At 43.5% G+C, this 24383-nt stretch overlaps 1 protein-coding gene across 1 annotated transcript in view; it reads left to right on the forward strand.

Moving 5' to 3' along the window:
- LOC100671350 (extracellular calcium-sensing receptor-like) overlaps positions 1-24383 on the forward strand; it is a 31957-nt gene continuing 7574 nt past the window's right edge. Inside the window, 5 exon segments of the mRNA XM_064293203.1 lie at positions 1-52; positions 117-261; positions 2684-2975; positions 21665-22477; positions 23146-23358. Of these exon segments, the coding sequence (XP_064149273.1) occupies positions 1-52; positions 117-261; positions 2684-2975; positions 21665-22477; positions 23146-23358 (1515 nt within the window).

Raw genomic sequence — 24383 nt, forward strand, 5'->3', positions numbered from 1 at the left:
ATGGCCAAACAAGGAGGCCGCAGTGCCACTGTATGCTCAGCTACCTTCTCAGGCATGTGGCTGTGCTCCCTGCTTCCTGCGCTCCTGGGTCCCTCTCTGGGGCTGCACTTTCTAAGCTAACAAGCTGGAGATCAGCAGGGAAAGGCTCTGCTTTGAGCAGCCTGGGAACGTGGTGGTTGGGGGCAGCTTCACCATTTTCTACGTTGATGAAGTCACCCTGCTCAAGTTTACTTCTCCACCAGCTGCCGTGGCATCTTCAAAGTAAGTGGCTGCTGGGGTGGTTGATTGCAAGTCTCTGAAGGCTGAGACTAACTTCAGAGGTGTTTCTCTAAAACTTCAGACAGTTGCTGATTCTCAGAATCTCAAATGGATGGTCAGGGTTTGTTCTGTTTGTCTGAATGCTCGTCTGTTTGTCTCTCAGGCCCTACCTCACCAAGTCTCCTGGTCTTTGTTCTCCTTGTCTCCATCTAAACATGGGTTAACTAACTGTCACCAGTGCTGTCCCCACCTTGCTCATCTAAGATGATCTTTGCTCTTGTTCACTGCCAGATCCTCAGTCCTTAGAAAAGCACCAGGCACACAGTAGTCTCCAATAAATTTTGTTGAATGAACAAATCTTTTCAAGAACTGATTAGCCCCTGGGTTCCCTTCTACCCATCGTCTGTTTGCCCACGGCACCCTTTTCTCTAATGGGTTTCCTAAGAGTCTTTGCAGACAGGCTCACTGACTTACTGCTTTCTGGAGATTATGAATAATGCTGGTATGAACATTCTCATACAGGTTTCTGCATGGATATTTGTCTTCATTCCTCTTGAAATACACCTAGGAGTCAATGACAACGTGCTGTTCTCTTCTGTCAAAAAAAGAAAATCTGAGCAATGTTATAATTTGAAGTTTTATCTCATTTATAAATCCATGGATGAGCAGCACCTTCCCTTTAACTAGGAAAAGTGCTCGCCCAACAAAGACAGGTTAGGAATTTACACTGATAACAGAAAATAGGGGGAAAAAACCAGGAAGGGAAAAAAAGTGCTTTTTTCTTTTCCTTCTTTTCTTTTTTACTTTGAACTAAAAGCTGGTTATTCATTTTTATCCCCATTCTGTGAAGTCTGGCAAAAGGCAAGATATACAGAGCAGTTAAAACTTATGCTGGTCGATAAAGAACAGTGATGAATCTGGGAAACATTTCATAACATGGAGGAACCTGGAAGGCATTATGCTGAGTGAAATTAGTCAGAGGCAAAAGGACAAATATTGTATAAGACCACTATTATAAGATCTTGAGAAATAGTATAAACTGAGAAGAACACATACTTTTGTGGTTACGAGGGGAGGAGGGAGAGAGGGAGGGAGAGGGTTTTTTACTGATTAATTAACAGATAAGAACTGCTTTAGGTGAAGGGAAGGACAACACTCAATACATGGAAGGTCAGCTCAACTGGACTGGACTGGACCAAAAGCAAAGAAATTTCCAGGATAAACTGAATACTTCAAAGGTCAGCAGAGCAAGGGCGGGGGTTTGGGAATCATGGTTTAAGGGGACTTCTAAGTCAATTGGCAAAATAATTCTATTATGAAAACATTCTGCATCCCACTTTGAAATGTGGCGTCTGGGGTCTTAAATGCTAACAAGCGGCCATCTAAGATGCATCAATTGGTCTCAACTCACCTGGAGCAAAGGAGAATGAAGAACACCAAGGTCACACGACAACTAAGAGCCCAAGAGACAGAAAGGGCCACATGAACCAGAGACCTACATTATCCTGAGACCAGAAGAACTAGTTGGTGCCCGGACACAATCGATAACTGCCCTGACAGGGAGCACAATAGAGAACCCCTGAGGGAGCAGGAGATCAGTGGGATGCAGACCCCAAATTCGCATAAAAAGACCATACTTAATGGTCTGGCTGTGACTAGAGGAATCCGGTGGTCATGGTCCCCAAACCTTCTGTTGGCACAGGACAGGAACCATTCCCGAAGACAATTCATCAGACATGAAAGGGACTGGACAGTGGGTGGGAGAGAGATGCTGATGAAGAGTGAGCTAATTATATCAGGTGGACACTTGAGACTGTGTTGGCATCTCCTGTCTGGAGGGGGGATGGGAGGATAGAGAGAGTTGGAGGCTGGCAAAGTTTTCATGAAAGGAGAGACTGGAAGGGCTGATTCATTAGGGGGAGAACAAGTGGGAGTAAGGAGTAAGATGTATATTAACTTATATGTGACAGACTGACTTGATTTGTAAACGTTCACTTGAAGCTCAATAAAAGTTAATAAAAAAAAACTTATGCTGGTCAGAAGAAGAAGAGAGTCAACTAAAACACTGGAGAGCATACACAGATTAAAGCCGAGTGTTAACAGAAATGTTTTGTGTCTATCAAGAAGAGCAAAAGACCCAGGTTTATTGTGTGTGAGGCACCTTTGTGAATATGTCCAAGCCCCTGTTGTTGTTAGGTGTCATCCAGTTGATTCTGACTCATAGCGACCCCATGTGACAGAATAAAACTGTCCCATTGGTTTTCCTAGGCTGTAGTCTTTACAGAAGCAGATCACCAGGCCTTTCTTTTGCTGAATGCTTAAGCATTGAGCCATCAGGGCTCATTTGTCCAAATCCTAGTTCCAGTGACTCTGTCACCCCCTGCACAAGTAGCAAACTCTGAACATCTACTTCTCTTTCCCTCAGCCTTAACATATGGGGCTACCTGGTGTCCCAGGGTTTGGTCTTTGCCATCGAGGAGCTCAACAGGGACTCCCACCTGCTGCCCAACCTCACACTGGGCTTCTCCATCTGGAACCCTGGAGACTCAGTGTCTGGAGCCCTCCATGAGGCTATGGTCTTCCTCACAGGCCAGGAGGAACCCATCCCCATCTACATGTGTCAGGCCAGCCCTCCCCAAGCTGCCCTAATTGGAGACACACGTTCCGCCCTATCCATCCCCCTGGCCAGGCTGCTGGGGCTCTACAAATTCCCCCAGGTGAGTCTCCTTTGCCAAAGCCTTTTCCCCTCACTAACAAGAATGATGGTAATGCCACCAGTGGTGGTGATATTGAGACCTTGCTTCCACAGGGCCAGGTTCCCTGGTAATACTTTGCATGCCTGACAATATTCTCACTCTTCGCCATGCTTTGTGGTGAGGGAACTATAATCCCTACTGAACCAATGAGGAAACAAAGGGGCTACAGCCAGGATTTGAACCCAAGCAGTTAGGCTCAAGGTCAACCAGCTTCACTCCACCCTGAAGCGTTTCCCACAGTTCTCGCATTTGGGGCCATTCCCATGATACTTGTCTGTCCAAGCGCCACCTTTTCTTCTTTTGTTCCTCATGTTTTCAAGGGCTTTATTGAGATGTAGTTCACAGACCATGTAATTCTCCCCATAAATTTATAGAGCTCTGTGGTTTTTTAGTATAGTCACAGAGTCGTGCAGCTCTCTCTGCAATCTAATTCCAGAACAACTTCCAGTACAATCTAATTCCAGTATTTTCACCACCCCAGAAAGGAACCCTGTGCCCATTAGCTGTCACATCCCAGTCTTTCTGTCCCACCTAGCCCCTGGCAAACCACCATCTACTTTCTGTCTCTATAGATTTGCCTATTATGGACACTTCATATCAATGGAGTCATACAATATGTGGCCTTTAGTGTCTGGTTTCCTTCACTTGGCATAATGTTTTCAACTTTCATCCATCTTATAGCATGTTCAGTACTTCATTTCTTTTTATTGCAGAATAATATTCCATTGTGTGGATATAGTATATTTTATGTATGCATTCATGCTTTGATGGACATTTGGGTTGTTTTCAGTTTTTGGCTATTACGAATAATGCTGCCGTGAACATTGGTGTGAGGTTTTTATTTGCACATATGCTTTCATTTCTCTTGAGTATGTGCGTAGGAGTGGAATTACTTGGTCATATAGTAACTCTGTAGTAACTCTGTTTTACCTTTTGAGGAATTCCCAGATGTTTCAAAGTAGCTGCATTTACAGTCTCATCAGCATGTATATAAGAGTTCCAGTGCATGAGAGTTCCAATTTAAAGCGATTTCATTTTAACCGTAAAGGTATATATTTTCAAAGTAGGCATTATTCATGGGTGGTAAACGGGCCATTGATTATCACTCCTCAAACATACAAGGGAACCTTACAATAAGTGCAATGAGCACAGACCTGGGCTGTGAAATTGGTGCTAAGTCCTTTGTTTCTGGATCTGAACTCTTGGTTCTTTTTCACAAGGGAAAGCCATAAAAGCTTACACTCTGTAAAAGAGAGATTTTTCTAAAACCTTTGATTGAAAGTAATATGCTGGAATTAAACCTAAGTTTTGCTGTTTTTGGAAACCCTGGTGGCGTAGTGGTTAAGTGCTATGGCTGCTAACCAAAGGCTCGGCAGTTCAAATCCACCAGGCGCTCCTTGGAAACTCTATGGAGCAGTTCTCAGATGCCTGTCCTTAGGCTTCTTATCTGGTTAGCAACCATGAGTAACTAAGGGAATGTTTTCTCTGTGATTGAGCCAGGATATAGAAAGAATGCACTCTAAGGAAGGGGTCTTGACAAACGTAACTCTGTAAAGGGGCCTTGATAATAAGGATGTAGAAGTAAAGTCTCAGCAAGAAACCTTGAACAGCCAATTATTATCTAAGTACCCTAGGTAACGAGAAAAGTCTCACTTGGGCAAGCAGTTGCTAAGGGAGTGGTCTTGGCGCTAACTTTTATCACCAGCTCTGGTCCCAAGAAATGTTTTACATCAACCCAGATATTTTTATAATCTGTTCTAGTAATTATGCATTGTAAGCATTCTGTGAATATGGTTGTCAATCTTTGTAGCCCACCTAAGCATATGGAAGCATCTGTATTCAATGGAAGCCTCTCCCCACTTAGCTTAACCCTCCCTTTTGTGACCTCAATCAGAGATTAGCCAATCAAAGATTTTAATCACTTTGTTTCTTGCCCTGTATCTGTCCCTGCTTGGGACTGTCTTGCCAACTCACTACTTTTCACTTGTTTGAGCTGCTGATCTCCTCTATTTGAATGGATCTTTAATGCTGAATAAATACTCTGAACTTCCCCTTCAAGGTCTGAGTGGTTTTTAACTATGACAATACCTTGGCTCTTGTCTCAAGCTGAGCATTGCTTTAAGCTCATCAGATTCTTACAAGGATCCTACAAAGCATGTGTTTGATTATCTCCATTTTATACATGGGTTGGTTTGAGTTGGGGCTTAACCAGCCTGTGACGTGCACAAAAGCAAGAGAGACCACCTGGGCATCTTGATGGAGCTTCCATAACTGTTAGAGCATCATTTTCAAAAATTCAAAAATATAATCTCATACAAAGATGAAATGCGCACGTGACACAGATTTAGCAAACTCATTAGTGAGGGAACAGCAGGATGGTGAAGTAGAAGTACCAGTATTTTTTTTTTTTAATTAACTTTTATTAAGCTTCAAGTGAACATTTACAAATCCAATCAGTCTGTCACATGTAAGTTTACATACATCTTACTCCCTTCTCCCACTTGCTCTCCCCCTATTGAGTCAGCCCTTTCAGTCTCTCGTTTCGTGACAATTTTGCCAGCTTCCCTCGCTCTCTATCTTCCCATCCCCTCTCCAGTCAAGAGTTGCCAACACACTCTCAAGTGTCCACCTGATTTAATTAGCTCACTCTTCATCAGCGTCTCTCTCTCACCCGCTGACCAGTCCCTTTCATGTCTGATGAGTTGTCTTTGGGGATGGTTCCTGTCCTGTGCCAACAGAAGGTCTGGGGACCATGGCCGCCGGGATTCCTCTAGTCTTAGTCAGACTATTAAGTATGGTCTTTTTATGAGAATTTGGGGTCTGCATCCCACTGATCTCCTGCTCCCTCAGGAGTTCTCTGTTGTGCTCCCTGTCAGGGCAGTCATCGATTGTGGCCGGGTACCAACTAGTTCTTCTGGTCTCAGGATGATGTAGGTCTCTGGTTCATGTGGCCCTTTCTGTCTCTTGGATTCTTAGCTGTCGTGTGACCATGGTGTTCTTCATTTTCCTTTGCTCCCGGTGGGTTGAGACCAATTGATGCATCTTAGATGGCCGCTTGTTAGCATTTAAGACCCCAGACGCCACATTTCAAAGTGGGATGCAGAATGTTTTCATAATAGAATTATTTTGCCAATTGACTTAGAAGTCCCCTCAAACCATGTTCCCCAGACCCCCGCCCTTGCTCCGCTGACCTTTGAAGCATTCATTTTATCCCGGAAACCTCTTTGCTTTTAGTCCAGTCCAATTGGGCTGATCTTCCTTGTATTGAGTGTTGTCTTTCCCTTCACCCAAAGCAGTTCTTATCTGTTAATTAATCAGTAAAAAACCCTCTCCCTCCCTCCCTCCCTACCCCTTTGTAACCACAAAAGTATGTGTTCTTCTCAGGTTTACTATTTCTCAAGATTTTATAATAGTGGTCTTATACAATATTTGTCCTTTTGCCTCTGACTAATTTCGCTCAGCACAATGCCTTCCAGTTTCCTCCATGTTATGAAATGTTTCAGAGACTCGTCACTGTTCTTTACCCATGCGTAGTATTCCATTGTGTGAATATACCACAATTTATTTAACCATTCATCCGTTGACGGACACCTTGGTTGCTTCCAGCTTTTTGCTATTGTAAACAGAGCTGCAATAAAGATGGGTGTGCATATATCTGTTTGTGTGAAGCCTCTTGTATCTCTAGGGTATATTCCGAGGAGTGGGATTTCTGGGTTGTATGGTAGTTCTATTTCTAACTGTTTAAGATAATGCCAGATGGATTTCCAAAGTGGTTGTACCATTTTACATTCCCACCAGCAGTGTATGAGAGTTCCAATCTCTCCGCAGCCTCTCCAACATTTATTATTTTGTGTTTTTTGGATTAATGCCAGCCTAGTTGGTGTGAGATGGAATCTCATTGTAGTTTTAATTTGCATTTCTCTAATGGCTAATGATCGGGAGCATTTTCTCATGTAGAAGTACCAGTATTTTTTAACGTTACCTAAATGATTTCATTGTGTCTCTAGTAGGTTAGAAGTTTGCTAATCAAAGTGTGGACCAAGATCCAGCAGTAGAGTATCATCTAGGAGCTGGTTAGAAATGCAGGCTCTTAGGCGCCACTCCTAGCCTCAAGAATCAGCATCAGCACTTGAAAAAGGTCCCAGTGAATCTATAAGCACATTAACTTTGGAAGCAATTTGGTGTTGTTGCAGTTCAGTTGACTTCAACTCATGGCGACCCCATGTGTGCAAAGTAGAACTGCTCCATAGGATTTCCAAGGCTGTAACCTTTCAAACGCAAATCACCAGGCCTCACTTCTGAGGAGCCTCTAGGTGGGTTTGAACCACCAGACTTTGAGTTAGTAGTCCAGTGCTTAACCATTTGCACCACCCAGGATTCCAATGACGCTTTGAACTATGCAATATAACAACAACAACAAAAAAAAAAACACTGTTGCTACCAAGTCAATGCCGACTCTTGGCAACCCAATATGTGACAGAGGAGAACAGCTCCATAGGATTTTCTTGCCTCTAACCTTTACAAAAGCAGATTGCCAAGCCTTCCTTGGAAGCACTGCTGGGTGGGTTCAAACAACAACCTTTAGGTTAGTAGTCAAGTGTACTGCTTGCACCACTCAGGGAGCTGGCAATATAACAGCAGCTGCTAATGTTTCTTGAGAGATGATCATGTATCAGGCTCTGCTCTAAGTAGGGTGACTGTCTTAGTTATCTAGTGCTGCTATAAGAGAAATACCACGAATGGGTGGCTTTAACAGCAGAAATTTATTTTCTCTCAGTTTAGGAGGCTAGAAGTCCAGATTCTGGGTGCCGGCTGTAGGGGAAGACTTTCTCTGTTGGCTCTGGAGGAATGCCTTTGCCTCTTCTGAGCTTCTGCTCCTTTGTAATCTTCATGTGGCTTGGTATCTCTAGTCTTCTGTCTCTACTTTTCACATGCTTGTTTAATGTCTTTTATAATTCAAGAGAGTGACTCAAGACACACCTTACATTGATCCTGCCTCATTAACATAACAGACTACTCATTCCCAAAAGTGGTTATAACCGCAGGCATAAAAAGATTAGGAATTACAACTATTTTGGGTGAACACAATTCAATCTGTAACATTCCACACTTTGGTCAAAAAAAATTCATGTCCTTCCCACATGCAAAACACCTTTACCCCATCATATCATCCTAGAAGTCTTAAATCAACTCCAAGTCCAAAATCTCATCTTCTGAATTGTGTAAATCAACTACAGTCAGGTGCCGCATATTGTCCATTTCGGCAACGTATGACTCCATATACATCCTTAGTGTCATAAGGTTATACGTGTAGTCCACAGGTTACAAACAAGATCCCTTCCTAAGTTTGTCACTAAGTCAAATTTGTAGGTAAGTCAGAACAGGTACATGCGGTTCTTATTTAGCTTCAGTTAGTCAAATGTTTGTCTTAGTATGTAGTACATATTTAACATTTTTATGCATATAAAACACTTAAGAAACACTTCTAAAAACACTAAAACTTCTTGAACATAATAATACAGTATATAATAATAATATTTAACTCAAATTTTCAATGCAAATAGACTTCATGACAGTCTGTTCTTAAGTACAAGTTGTTGATAAGTCAGACTTTCATAATCCAGGAACTGCATGTATATAATATGGTGTTTACAAAATGCTCAAATCACATAAAGCCCTATTTTACAGAAAGTGTCATGGATGTTAAGTGACACATGGCTGTATGGGTGAAACATTAGGCATATCCCATCCTGGGGCAAAATTCTTCATCTGTGAATGTATGAAATCTGGACTACAAGTTATCTGTTTCCAAAGTACTGTGATAGAATAGGCACAAGATAGACATTTCCATCATGAATGGGAAATATCAGAGGGAAAGAAGGGATAACAGGCACAAGGCAAATCCAAAACTCAACAAAACAATTTACATTGACTCTCAAGGCTTGGAAATAATCCTTCGTTCTCTGAGGCCATCTGCCAACTTCCCTATCCTCCAATCTCTTGGTATTGGGATGCTCTCTGGATTCTGGGTGGAGATCTCACAACCCTGGGCTTCAGCTCAACCTTACAGGACCATTTCTCCCTCAGCTTTGGGTGGCCTCATTCTCCTAGACCATCTGAGTAGCGACCTCACGCTCTTGGTCCCTGCAGGTGCTGTTCTTTTGTCTCTTGGGCAACACAGCACCAACCCCTCGGCTTCGGAGGTGGCCCATCCCCCTGGCACTCCACACTCTAGAACCTAATTGATAAAGAACCAACTCTGAAACCTGGGGGGCTGTGGACCCACCCTTTGAGATCCAGGAGACCATGGCCCAACTCTTTGAAACTGAGAAGGCCCTGTTTACCGCTCTCCTTCTAACAGATCTACTGATCTTCGAGCTGCCCCAGGGATGATCCTTTTCTTTTCTTGGAGGAAAACCGATAGCTCCTTTGGCCTGTTTCCTGCCTGTAGAATTCCAAGAAGCAGACAGCGTTCTTTCCTTTCATTCTTTCTCTGCCCGCTTCAGTCTAATGTTGGTTAGAGCCATCAATCCCAGGCTTGATCTCTTTAGTAAAAAGTTGTGCAGCCACATCCTTGGTGAACATTCTGGGACACATGTCCTTAGTTTGTACAACAGAATTTCCATATCCTTAAGTTCTGTTTTCATTTTGCATGGTTCATTTTCAAGTCCATCTCTTTCTTCTCACATTTTACTGTAAGTGGCAAGGTGAAATCACAGCCCCTTTAAGACCTGCTTAGAAATCTCCTCAGCCAGGTATCCAAGTTCATCACTTACAAGCTGTACCTTCCACCGAATATTTGGACATAGTTCAGCCAAGTTGTTTGCCAATGCATAAAAGCATCGTCCTTCCTCCATTGTCCAATCACATGTTCATTATTTCCTTTTAAAGCCTCATCAGAAGCGCATTTAACAGCCACAATTCTAGCAATATTCTGTTGCTTGGGCCATATGTATTCCCTAAGATGATAGAGACTTTCTCTATAGCTCTTGCAGTGTGATGGATCACTTTTTTGTGGCCTTCCTTGTCATGCTCTTCTAACTCCCACCAAATGAAGGGGTGGGACTATGTAAATAAGGGGCTTGTAGCCCACCAAGGAGATTGGAAAGCTTGCTAACAATACAAATAAGGTGCATGGCACCCTTGTGGAAGTTGTTGTATTTGTTAGGTGCTCTCAAGACAGTTCTGACTCATCTTGACCCTATGTACCACAGAACAAAACACTGCCCAGTCCTACGCCATCCTCACAATCATTTTCTCTTTTAGCCCATAGCTGGTGCCACTGTGTCAATCCAACAGGTTGAGGGTCTTCCTCGTTTTCACTGACCCTCTACTTTACCAAGCATGATGTCCATCTCCAGGGACTGGTCCTTCCTGATAACATGTCCAAAGTATGTGAGACAAAGTCTCGCCATCCTTGCTTCTAAGCAGCATTCTGACTGTACTTCTTCCATGACAGATTTGTACATTGTTCTGGCAGTCCATGGTATATTCAATATTCTCCGCCAACACCATAACTCAAAGGCTTTAATTCTTCTTCAGCCTTCCTGTTCATTGTCCAGCTTTTGCATGGAGGTGATTGAAAGCACCATGGCATGGATCAGGGGCACTTTAGTTGGGAAAGTTGCTTTTTAACACTTTAAAGAGGTCTTTTGCAGCAGATTTGCCCACTGCAATGTGTTGCTTGATTTTTTGACTGCTGCTTCCATGGGCATTGATTGTGGACCCAAGTAAAATAAAATCCTTGACAATTTCAATCTTTACTCCATTTATCATGATGTTGCTTTTTGGTCCAATTGTGAGGTTTTATGTTTTCTTTATATGGAGGTGTAACCCATAGTGAAGGCGGTAGTCTTTGATCTTCATCTGTAAGGGTTTCGAGTCCTCTTCACTTTCAGCAAGCAAGGTTGTGTCATCTGCATAACACAGGTTATTAATGAGTCTTCCCCCAATCCTGATGTTCTTCTTCATATAGTCCAGCTTCTTGGATTATTTTCTCAACATACAGATTAAATAAGTATGGTGAAAGACATACCCTGACACATACAGTTCCTGACTTCAGACCACACAGTGTCTCCTTGTTTTGTTTGAACGACTGCCTCTTAGTCTATGTACAGGTTCTCCATGAGCACAATTAAGTGTTCTGAAATTCTCATTCTTTGCAATGTCATCCATAATTTGTTATGATCCACACAGTCGAATGCCTTTGCATAGTCAATAAAACACAGGTAAACATCCCCCTGGTATTCTCTGCTTTCAGTCAGGATCCACCTGACAGCAGCAATGATATCCCTCGTCCCACACCCTCAACTGAATCCAGCTCAAATTTCTTGCAGTTCCCTGTCGACATACTGCAGCAACCACTTTTAAATGATCTTCAGCAAAATTTTACTTGTGTGTGATATTAATGATATTGTTCGATAATTTCCGCACTCCATTGGATCACCTTTCTGTGGAACAGGCATAAATATGGATCTCTTCTAGTCAGTTAGCCAGGTAGTTCTCTTCCAAATTTCTTGGCATACACAAATGAGCACCTCCAGTGCTGCTTCTGTTTGCTGAAACACCTCAATTAGTATTCCATCAATTCCTGGAGCCTTGTGTTTCCCCAATGTCTATATGCAGCTTGGACTTCCTCCTTCAGCACCATCGGTTCTTGATCATATGGTGCTTCCTGAAATGGGTGAATGTCAACCTCTTATTTTTGGTACAGTGACTCTGTGTATTCCTTCAATCTCCTTTGATGCTTCCTGCTTTGTTCAATATTTTGCCCATAGAATCCTTCAGCATTGCAACTCAAGGCTTGGATTTTTTTTTCACTTCTTTTGCCTTGAAAATGGCGAGCAGGTTCTTCCTTTTGGTTTTCTAACTCCAGGTCTTTGCACATGTCCTTATAATACGTTACTTTGTCTTCTTGAGCCTTCCTTTGAAATCTTCTGTTCAGCTGTTTTATGTCATCATTTCTTCCACTCACTTTAGCTACTGGATGTTCAAGGGCAAGTTTCAGGGTCTTTTCCTACCTCCAAATTGGTCTTTCCTTTCTTTCCTGTTTTTTTAATGACCTTTTGCTTTCTTCGGAAACCCTTGTAGCATAGTGGTTAAGAGCTATGGCTGCTAACCAGAAAAGGTCAGCAGCTCAACTCTACCAGGTGCTCTTGGAAACTGTATGGGGCAGTTCTACTCTGTCCTTTAGGGTCACTATGAGTCAGAATCGACTCGATGGCAACGGTTTGATTTGCTTTCTTCATGTATTCTGTCCTTAATGTCACTCCACAACTCATTTGGTTTTAGTCATTAGTATTCAATGCATCAAATCTATTCCTGAGATGGTCTCTAAATTCAGGTGGGATATACTCAAGGTAGTACTTTGACTCTTGTGAACTTGTTCTAATTTTCTTCAGCTTCAACTTGAACTTGCATATGAGCAATTGATGATCTGTTCCACAGTCAGCCCCTGGCCTTGTTCTGACTGATGATATTGAGCTTTTCCATTGTCTCTTCCCACAGATGTAGTCGATTTGATTCCTGTGTATTTCATCTGATGAGGTCCACATGTATAGTCACTGTTTATGTTGTTGAAGAAAGGTATTTGCAATAAAGAAGTCCTTGGTCTTGCAAAATTCTGTCATGCAATCTCCAGCATCGTTTCTATCACCAAGGCCATATTTTCCAACTACCGATCCTTCTTTTTTGTTTCCAGCTTTTACATTTCGATCTCCAGTAATGAGGTGGGGCCATGCAAATAAGATGTATGGAATACTAACGAGGGGATTGGTCAGTTTGGCCATTCCACTAGGCTTAAAATGAGCCATCCCAGAGGTGGAAAAGACCGGACCTCACTACCACCAAGAAAGAAGAGCTAGCAGTGGAGCGCATCCTTTGGACCCAGGATCCCTGCACTAAGAAACTCCTAGACCCAGGCAACAGAGACAGAGAGCTGTAACACTGGAGGCAGCAAGAGGTGGTGAGAAGTGTGGCACAGACACTGGCAGCAGAACCAGGAGACTGGCAGAAGATGATGCAATGGGCTTTGCATCCCACAGAGCAAGGTGGCTACAGTGCAAGTGCTGACCCACTGGCAAGAGAAATAAGCATCTTTGGACAGGAGGTTTTCTGGCCAAGTGGAGTGCCTCCAGACATGTGTAGGCAGAGCTAAAGAGTTTCGTAACACTTGCCCAGGCAGGACAGAGGACATGCTGAGAGGCCAAGGGTCTGAGGGGCAGAGAGCACAAGGGCCAGAGACAAGCCTGCCTGTAACCATGGCTGAGAAGAGGTTGTCCTGGTCAAAGAACTGAATCATGAGTCGTTCCTGGATTGTAAACTGTCACTTCTCTAATAAGCCCCAGAATCATGACTATTGTCCGTGAGTTCTGGGTGGCCACTGCAATGAATTATCAAACCCAAGAGAGAAACAGAGAGTTCCATGGAAGGACAGCTGGTGTCAGAATTGGTAAAAAGGTTGGAGAAGGGAAGTATATCTGACCCCTTCTTCACAGGAATTAGCCTTGGGCTGATGTTGATCTTGATTCTCACTCCTGCCCCTTGTGAGGTTAGACTAGGAGGCTCGGTGCCCCCATGACAACATTAGTACAGGTGACATCAGATGTGGGATATGTTGCAATGGCTCCAGACTCATGGAAGCATGGGACTTAGTAAGAGAAAGAATGAAGAGGCGTGGGAAGTGAAACTTTTGATTCTTAGATGGTTACTTTGGCTGTCGTTACCTGTAATGTCTGCAAGGAAAGTAAGAGATATTATGCTGCAGCTGAGGGGAGAAAAGCCATACCTACAGTGGCTTGGAGAAAAGCCAGGCCAGTTAAAGAAGATGATTGATAGGGGACCAGGATCTTTTGGTTCCACCCAGCCAGAGGTCCAAGGCCATGTGCATATGAATGGGAAGGTAGTCAATGGGTGGAGAAGATGAAAAGAGAACGTTTAAAAAGGTTATGTGTTCATTTAAATGTGCTATGGATATTGAGGAGTCCTGGTGGCACAGTGGTTAAGAGCTCGGCTGCTAACAGAAAATTCAGCAGTTTGAATCCACCAGTTGCTGTTTGGAAACCCTAGGGGACAGTTTGAATGTTTCACCTACCTAGTGTTGTAAAACAGACCTACATGTATGAAGAAAGTGAATATTGGCTATTATAGATAACACAGAGCATGTAACTCCACCTTCAGCCAATACTTGATTGGATATGCTACACGGGGAACAAGGATTTGCCCAAAAGAACACAGGCTGTTGGTTTGAATGCAGAACCCCTGTGTATAGAGTATTTGCAGCTTAGGTCAAAAAACTGAGCCTTGCCCTGAACCTTCAGACTTAGGAAATTTGCATTGGAAAAAACACTTAGACCCACTCAGAACTGCTGGGAGGGCAGGAACTTTGCATATGAAAGACTTGCAGGGGAAAAAAATGACTGATTTCCTTTTGAATTTCAAGTAAGCTGTTTGCCATTGGATGCAAGGAGGCAGGAAAAGTCAGTGCCTGTCAGAAAAACTGCCTTCTAGGACTAGAAGGTAAAGGAAGCCCTCTTGGAGACAGCCTGGTACGCTCACTTGAGGTGATCACCTGGGGCCGTGAGATGAGTGGAAGTGGTGGAAGTGCAGCAATAAGAGATGGGCCAAGTATGGACATGTTCCGTTGGCAACTGTTGACCTAGCCCATGAGCACTAGAGATGAGAGAGAGAAGGGGCTGGCTGGTCTGAAGCGCAGGGAGTTATATGGACTCCTGAGCCTATGGATGATATCCATTGACCTAGCACATGGGGGCTAGTGACAAGCTGACCAGAACCTGACTGACCGAAGAGAGAAAGAGATGTTTGACACCACAAGCTGATGTAAATTGCTGCAATTTGATGGCTTGCTCTGGACTGGACTTTGCTTATGTATGCAGATGCTCAAAGTTCCAACTGAAACAGAAGACTCTTCAGATCAAGGCAGTTGTTTGTCTCCTCATGGTACTGATTTGATAGGGACAGACAACTGAGAAACTGGCTATCTAAAGCGAGGGGAGATAAAGGCATGAAGGAGCTCGCTTACACAGTTTTGTGGGTATGCTTTCACTCAAAATGAGGGGGAAAAGGAAGGATCCCCACTGAATAGAATTCCTTTTTTCCTGATAGGTCTGGGAGGACTGAGTGGGGAAAAATAGCGATAGGATTATATGGTTCAGTTGTGAGTGTTGATTGTTAACAGGGTTAATTGTGATTGCAAAAGCTATAATTGTAGAAGCAGTAGCTGTGAGAGAGTGGACAAAGAGGGAGGCACTACTGGATTGGAGTACAGTGGCCAAACCTAAAGTCCCTTCAAGGTTTTGTTATGCTGATACCTCATGAGGCTCAAAACAAAGAAATAGTCTTCCCTCAATTAGATTTTATCGGAAGCCAGAAAGAGTGAAGATGAGACGCCTTGGAGAACTTGACCAGATCAGATGGATACCTATAGCAGGTCTGAATGGCTGGTAACCTCACCCTGAGAATTCTTTGTCCTACTGAAGGACTAATTGTTAATGACTGTTTTGGATGGTAGAGTGATTGGCAGGTAGAAGTTATCCTCCAAGTATTAAAGATCAAAGGCTGGAAAAGCTAGGGGCTGGCCTCCGTGTGATGGATTGCTTGTATATGGCTTTTCTCACCATGGTCTTGTAACTCCCACCAAATTACTGGGTTATACTATGCAAATAAGTTGTTTGTGGTCCACCAAGGGGATTGGACAGCTTGCTAATACTACAAATAAGGTGCATGGCACCATTTGGGGGGTGGAACCGTGCAAATAAGGTGTATGGAACCCTAACAAGGGAATTGGTCAATTTTCTCATCTCCCTAGGCTTAAAATGAGCCACCCCAGAGATGGAGAAGGGGAGTGGACCATATCCTTTGGACCCGGGATCCCTGCACTGAGAACCTCCTAGACCCAGGTGACTGAGAGAGGGGAGTTGTAACACCTGAGACAGCAAGAGATGATGAGAAACAGTGGCAAAGAAATGCAGCAGGAGACAGCCCAGTGGGCTTCCTGGCCCATGAAGTGAGGTGCATACAGTAGGAGTGCTGACCCATGGAGTGAGAGAGCTGATTGCATTTGAACAGGAGGCTTCCTGGCAAAGTGGGGTGCCTCCAGGCACTTACTGGTGGAGCTAGGCTTGCCAACTCATGGAGCAAGGGAACTGAGTGCCTTTGAGCCGAGGCTTACTGTTAGAATGGGGTGCCTCTGAGCATATATTGGTGGAGCTAAAGAGCTTCGTACTTGCGTGTGATATTAATAACATTGTTTGATAATTTCTGCACTCTGTTGGATCAGCTTTCTTGGGAATGGGCATAAATATGGATCTCTTCCAGTCGGGTGGCCAGGTAGCTGTCTTCCAAATTTCTTGGGATAGATGATTGAGCACTTCCAGTGCTGCATCCGTTTGTTGAAACATCTCAATTGGTATTCCGTCAATTCCCGGAGCCTTGTTCTTGGCCAATGCCCTCAGTGCAGCCTAGACTTCATCCTTCAGTGCCATAGGTTCCTGATCATATGTTACCTCCTGAAATGGTTGAACATTGACCAATTCTTTTGGTATACTGACTCTGTGTGTTCCTTCCATCTTCTTTTCATGTCTTCTGCATCATTTAATATTTTCCCTGTAGAATTCTTCAGTATTGCAACTCGAGGCTTGAATTTTTTTCTTCACTTCTTTCGGCTTTAGAAATGCAGAACATGTTCTTCCCTTTTGGTTTTCCATCTCCACATCTTTGTACACGTCATTGTAATACTTTGTCTTCTCGAGCTGCCCTATGAAATCTTCTGTTCAACTCTTTTACTTCATCACTTTTTCCTTTCGCTTTGGATACTCAATATTCATGAGCAGGTTTCAGAGTCTCTTCTGACATTCATCTAGGTCTTTTCTTTCTCTCCTGTCTTTCTAATGACCTCTCGCTTTCTTCATGTACAATGTCCTTCCACAACTCGTCTGGTTTTCAGCCATCAGTGTTCGACACATCAAATATATTTTCAGATGGTCTCTAAATTCAGGTGGGATATACGCAAGGTTGTACTTTGGCTCTTGTGGACTTGTTCTAATTTTCTTCAGTTTCAATTTGAACTTACATATGAGTGATTGATGGTCTGATCCCAAGTTAGTCTCTTTCCACAGACGTAGTCGATTTGATTCCTGTGTATTTCATCTGGCGAGGTCCATGTATATAGTCGTTGTTTATGTTGGTGATAAAAGGTATTTGCAATGAAGAAGTTGTTGGTCTCAAAAAATTCAATCATGCGACCTCCAGTATTATGTCTATCACCAAGACCAAATTTTTCAACTACCAATCCTTCTTCATTTCCAACTTTCGAATTCCAATCACCAGTAATTATCACTGCATCCTGATTGCATGTTTGATCAATTTCAGACTGCAAAGGTTGGTAAAATCTTCAGTTTCTTCATCTTTGGCCTTAGTGGTTGGTGCCTAAATTTGAATAAAAGTCACATTAACTGGTCTTCCTTGTAGGCATATGGATATTATCCTATCACTGACAGCGTTGTACTTCAGGATAAATCTTGAAATGTTCTTTTTGACAATGAAGATAACGCCATTCCTCTTCAAGTTGTCGTTCCTGGCACAGTAGACCATATGATTGCACAATTCAAAATGACCAGTACCAGTCCATTTCAGCTCACTAATGCCTAGAATATTGATCTTTATGAATTCCATTTCATTTTTGACAATTTCCAAGTTTTCTAGATTCATACTTCATACATTTCAGGTTCCGATTATTAATGGATGTTTGCAACTGTTTCTTCTCATTTTGAGTTGTGCCACATCAGCAAATGAAGAACCTGAAATCTTGACTCCATCCATGTCATTAAGGTGGACTCTACTTTGAGGAGGCAGCTCTTCCCTAGTCATCTTTTGAATGCCTTCCAAACTGAGGGGCACATCTTTCCACACTATATCAATGTTCCACTGCTATTCATAAGGTTTTCACTGGCTAATTCTTTTCACAAGTAGACCACCGGGTCCTTCTTCCTAGCTTTAGTCTAAAAGCTCAGCTGAAACCTATCCACCATGGGTGACACTCCTGGTATTTGAATACCAGTGGCATAGCTCCCAGCATCACAGCAACACACAAGCCCCCACATATGACAAACTGACAGATGCATAGGGGTTCTCACCATTTAGGAGGCTGGAAGTTCAAATTCAGGGTGCTGGCTCTAGGGGAAGCCTTTCTCTCTCTGTTGGCTCTGGAGGAAGGTACTTGTCTCTTCTGATCAACTCCTGGGCAATTTTTTTTTAATAATTTTTCTTGTGCTTTAAGTGAAAGTTTACAAATCAAGTCAGTCTCTCACACAAAAACCCGTATACACCTTGCTACACACTCCCAATTACTCTCCCCCTAATAAGACAAAAAAAAATTTTTTTTTTTTTAATAAGACAGCCCGCTCTCTCCCTCCACTCTCTCTTTTCATGTCCATTTCCCCAGCTTCTAACCCTCTCCACCCTCTCATCTCCCCTCCAGGCAGGAGATGCCAACATAGTCTCAAGTGTCCACCTGATCCAAGAAGCTCACTCCTCACCAGCATCCCTCTCCAACCCATTGTCCAGTCCAATCCATGTCTGAAGAGTTGGCTTCAAGAATGGTTCCTGTCCTGGGCCAGCAGAAGGTCTAGGGGCCATGAACACCAGGGTCTTTCCAGTCTTAGTCAGACCATTAAGTCTGGTCTTATGAGAATTTGGGGTCTGCATCCCACTGCTCTGCTGGTGCCTCAGGGGTGCTCTGTTGCATTCCCTGTCAGGGCAGTCATCGGTTTTACCCGGGCACCATCTAGTTCTTCTGGTCTCAGGATGATGTAGTCTCTGGTTCATGTGGCCCTTTCTATCTCTTGGGCTCGTAATCGCCTTGTGTCCTTGGTGTTCTTCATTCTCCTTTGATCCAGGTGGGTTGAGACCAATTGATGCATCTTAGATGGCTGTCTGCTAGCATTTAAGACCCCAGACGCCACTCTTCAAAGTGGGATGCAGAATGTTTTCTTAATAGAGTTTATCATGCCAATTGACTTAGATGTTCCCTGAAACCATGGTCCCCAGACCCCTGCCTCTGTTACGCTGGCCTTCAAAGCATTCAGTTTATTCAGAAAACTTCTTTGCTATTGGTTTAGTCCAATTGTGCTGGCCTCCCCTGTATTGCATGCTGTCTTTCCCTTCACCTAAAGTAGTTCCTATCTACTCTCTAATTAGTGAATGCACCTATCCCACCCTCCCTCCCCCACCCCAGTAGCCACAAAAGAATGTTTTCTTCTCAGTTTGAACTATTTCTCAAGTTCTTATAATAGTGATCTTATACAATATTTGTCCTTTTGCAACTGATTAATTTCACTCAGCTTAATGCCTTCCAGGTTCCTCTATGTTATGAAATGTTTCACAGATTCCTCGCTGTTCTTTATCTGTGTGCAGTATTCCATTGTGTGAATATACCATAATTTATTTATCTATTCTTCCATTGATGGGCACCTTGGTTGCTTCCATCTTTTTGCTATCGTAAACAGCGCTGCAGTAAACATGGGTGTGCATATATCTGTCTGTGTAAAGGCTCTTATTTCTCTAGGTTATATTCCAAGGAGTGGGATTGCTGGATCCTATGGTAGTTCTATTTCTAGCTTTTTAAGGAAGCACCAAATTGATTTCCAAAGTGGTTGTAACTTTTTACATTCCCAGCAGCAGTGTATAAGTGTTCCAATCTCTCCACAGCCTCTGCAACATTTATTATTTTGTGTTTTTTGGATTAATGCCAGCCTCGTTGGAGTTAGATGAAATCTCATTGTAGTTTTGATCTGCATTTCTGTAATGGCTAATGATCGTGAACATTTCCTCATATATCTGTTAGCTACCTAAATGTCTTCTTTAATGAAGTGTCTATTCATATCTTTTGTCCATTTTTTAATTGGGTTATTTGTCTTTTTGCAGTTGAGTTTTTGCAGTATCATGTAGATTTTAGAGATCAGGCACTGATCTGAAATGTCATAGCTAAAAACTTTTTCCCAGCCTATAGGTAATCTTTTTACCCTTCTGGTGAAGTCTTTGGATGAGCATAGGTGTTTCATTTTTAGGAGCTCCCAGTTATCTAGTTTTTCTTCTGCATTCTTAATGTTTTGTATACTGTTTATGCCATGTATTATGACTCCTAACGTTGTCCCTATTTTTTCTTCCATGATCATTATCGTTTTAGATTTAAATTTAGGTCTTTGATCCATTTTGAGTTAGTTTTTGTGCATGGAGTGAGATATGGGTCTTGTTTCATTTTTTTTGCAGATGGATATCCAGTTATGCCAGCACTATTTGTTAAAAAGACTGTCTTCCCCATTTAACTGTTTTGGGGCCTTTGTGAAATATCATCTGCTCATGTGTGGATGGATTTATGTCTGGATTCTCAATTTTGTTCCATTGGTCCATGTATCTGTTGTTGTATCAGTACCAGGCTGTTTTGACTACTATGGCTGTATAATAGGTTCTAAAATCAGGTAAAGTAAGGCCTCCCACTTTGTTCTTCTTTTCCAGTAATGCCTTATTTATCCGGGTCCTCTTTCCCTTCCATATGAAGTTGGTGATTTGTTTCTCCATCTCATCAAAGAATGTCGTTGAGATTTTGATCAGAACTGCATTAAATGCATAGGTCGCTTTTGGTAGGATAGACATTTTTGTAACCTTAAGCCTTCCTATGCACTAGCAAGGTATGTTTTTCCACTTATGTAAGTCTCTTTTGGTTTCTTGCAGAAGTGTACTGTATAAGTCTCTTACATCTCTGGTAAGATTTATTCCTATTTTATCTTCTTGGGGGCTACTGTAAATGGTATTGATTTGGTGATTTCCTCTTCCATGTTCTTTTTGTTGGTGTAGAGGAATCCAACTGATTTTTGTATGTTTATCTTATATCCCGATACTCTGCTGAGCTCTTCTATTAGTTTCTGTAGTTTCTGGAGGATTCCTTAGGGTTTTCTGTGTATAAGATCATGTCATCTGCAAATAGAGATACTTTGACTTCTTCCTTGTCAATCTGGATGCTCTTTATGTCTTTATCTAGCCTAATTGCTCTGGCTAGGACCCCCAACACAGTGTTGAATAAGAGCGGTGATAAAGGGCATCCTTGTCTGGTTCCCGATCTCAGTGGGAATGCTTTCAGGGTCTCTCCATTTAGGGTGATGTTGGATGTTGGCTTTGTATAAATGTCCTGGGCAATCTTTATGTGGCTTGGCATCTCTCGTCTCCTATCTCTACTTTTCAAATGCTTCTTTAAACTCTTTTATGTATCCAGAGATTGGCCCTACACTGATTCTGCCTCATTAACATAACAAAGAGAAACCATTCCCAAATGGAATTATAACCACAGGCATAGAGGTTAGGAACTACAACATATATTTTTGGAGAACACAATTCAATCCATGATAGTGACCAACCATCCCTGTTGCCTAGGACGGAAGGTGTTCTTGGGATTCAGTTCTTTCGGTGCTAAAACAAGAAAAGTCCCACGCAAACTGGGAGGAGTTTTGCCCTAGTTCTATTCATGCTACTTTCCTTCTCTCATTTAAACCTGATAATCACCCATGTCTCAGTTTCCACTCCAGTGTCCATCCACATATTCACTCTTATCCTTACTGCCTGGGCCCCTTCCTGATCAGGTCAGCTACGCATCGACTCTGGCCAGCCTCAGCGACAAGACCCAGTTCCCATCCTTCATGAGGACCGTGCCCACTGACCTCACAAATTCCCACATGGTGGCCCAGCTGGTGCTCCACTTTGGATGGTCCTGGGTGGGCATTCTGTCCCAGGATGATGACTATGGCCAACAGAGCAGCGCTCCGGTGACCCAGGAGCTGGTTCAGGCCAGAGTCTGTATTGAGTTCAACCTCCACAACCCCTCCCAGGAGTCCCTGGAGAAGACACATGCCATCGTCCAGAGGATAAAAGTCGGCACTGCCAAGGTCATTCTGGTCTTCCTGAGCAATAAAAATTTTCAACTTGTTCTGCAGGGGCTGCTGGGCAGCGAGGTCTTGGGCCAGGTATGGGTCAGCCAGGACACACTGCACAGCGTGCTGGCCCTGACAATCCCAGGTGTGTCCCAGGTCCTGCAGGGCTCCTTCAGCCTTATGCCACTGCACCACCGCCAGGTCCCCAGCTTCCTGGAATTCCTTGCTCGCCTGCACCCCGCCCAGACCCCAGAAGACATGTTCACCCAGAGGTTTTGGGAAATCACCTTTGGATGCATGTGGCCCAGCAGGAGCTCAGGGCCAGAGGGAAACAGCACAGGAGGGGTGCTGTTCTGCTCAGGGAATGAGAGCCTAACAGGCCAGGAGTACCCTTTCCAGAATGTGAGTTACTTGCACCTCGCATACTCGGCGGTCTACAGTGTCGCCCACGCTCTGCAAGACCTGGTCACCTGTGAGCATGGCGATGGGCCATGTGCAGACACTCAACACTTTCAGCCCTGGCAGGTGAGGGGGAAATGTGTGGATGATTCAGGGAAGAGAGCAGTGGGCGCTGTCTGTGTACCAGCCAAGGAGGTAGAATACAGATAGGGCTCTTCATCGAGAATGCCTTATGTTTACAGCTGAGAGACCTCTTAGAAAGAGCACAGGAGGAGAAGTCCACTCTAACTGTACGAATGCCGACTAGTCACTTCCACATAGTTATTTGATTTAGCAAAGACAAGATGCCCAGTTAAATTTTAATTTCAGATAAACCACAAATAAGTTTTTAATGTGTGCCCCAAATTTGAATTTCAGATAAACAACAAATTTTTAGTATAAACGATTCCCAAATTAGGATTACAAGATGGAACCCCAAGCATAGCAGGACCTATAGAAATAATTCATTTCGTATTCAAATTTAACTGGACATCCTTCTTCCACTAATAAAATATAGAAAATTCTACTTCTGCTGTGCTACAAAACAGATATAATCCCAGCTGGATTCATTATCATATAGTCATTACTGCTTTATTCATTTTTTTCTTCTGCTTTTAAAGGAAGTTAAAAGCATTTTAATGGGCCCCTGAAAATATTCCTTGTCACGGGCCTTGTGCCTCCTGTGCTGTAGGATATTTTGGACAGACCCCAGGGTGGCCATAGCTGATCTACAACATCATCCTTCCTTTTCCCAGCTTCTGCATCACCTCAGGAAGGTGCATTTCAAGACCCCCGATGGGAGAGAGATCATTTTTTATGCCAATGGAGATATAGTTACAGAATTTGACATTCTCCATGGGCAGAAAACCCCTGAGGACATATCCCACTTCGTCCACATCGGCACCATTGACCAGCGAGCCTCTTCCAGGGACAGAGTGACCATCCTCTGGACAAAGGAAGAGCCCCAGGTGAGTCGCCTAGGTGCACAGGTGACCCCAGTCCTAGAGTATTAGAATCAGGGAGTAACTCAGAGGCCAATGGTCCAAGCATCTCTTGAAATCGTGAAATGGGTGAAGTTCTCAATTGAGCCATGTGCAACTCGTCCATACCGTTGAGCCTTTCAGACCCTTCCCTGAAGGGAGAAAATGCATTTATTCAATATCAGAAATGAGACTATCAGGCCACAGTAGTCAAAGTAGAGCTTCCATCAGGAGTTTCCACTACAGCGCTCTTCATGTTCATATTCAGGGATCTGCTCAGTAAGGGGGTGAAGGATTTACTTGGGGGGACAGCCTTACACTTCAACAAAAGTGTTCCTATACAGCTCTTGATTGGGGCAGGAGAAGGGCGGGCAGGACAGGTGTTTTCATTTTGTTTATTAATAAACGTAGTTGCAGTCTTAGGAAATGTTTGTCCAGGTTTCCATCCTGGCCAACAGAAACCCCCACCCTGGCTATCAGGCCCCTCCACTAAAATTTCACTGTCCTGTGTTCTCAGAGGCACCTATGGATGGTGTTGGCCTTTAGAGTCTGGCTCCTGTCTCTGAACCCCTCAAATCCAGGGCATACAAACCAAGTTTTCAGAGGATCCTCTTGAAGTCCCTTTAAACTAGATTGAGCTACGGAGGGCACCCTACTCTCCTCTGCGGGTAGAGGAAGTCCAGCTTCTCACACTTCTCTCAAAGGCATTCTCATCCCCAGGCTCCCTCTCCATCACGACTGCCTGGAGGTGGGAGGTGGGCTGAGGAAGGCAAAAACATCCCTTTGCAACTCCTGCAAGACAGGAGGGTTTACAACAGGGGTATGAAAGTAGCAACTCTTACAGGTCTCAATGTAGGAGCCTCAGAGAGACAGAACAAATACCCTTTGACACCACGTTACTAAGCTTTCCTACACCCAGTGAGGGGCTGAGGGGAGCCAAGGAGACAGGGGAGCCAGGCGGTGTCCTCCAGAGACTTACCTCATTTATACTTGTATGGAAGGATTCCTGCTGG

Source organism: Loxodonta africana, chromosome 11 (assembly GCF_030014295.1).
Source record: "Loxodonta africana isolate mLoxAfr1 chromosome 11, mLoxAfr1.hap2, whole genome shotgun sequence".
NCBI lineage: Eukaryota > Metazoa > Chordata > Mammalia > Proboscidea > Elephantidae > Loxodonta > Loxodonta africana.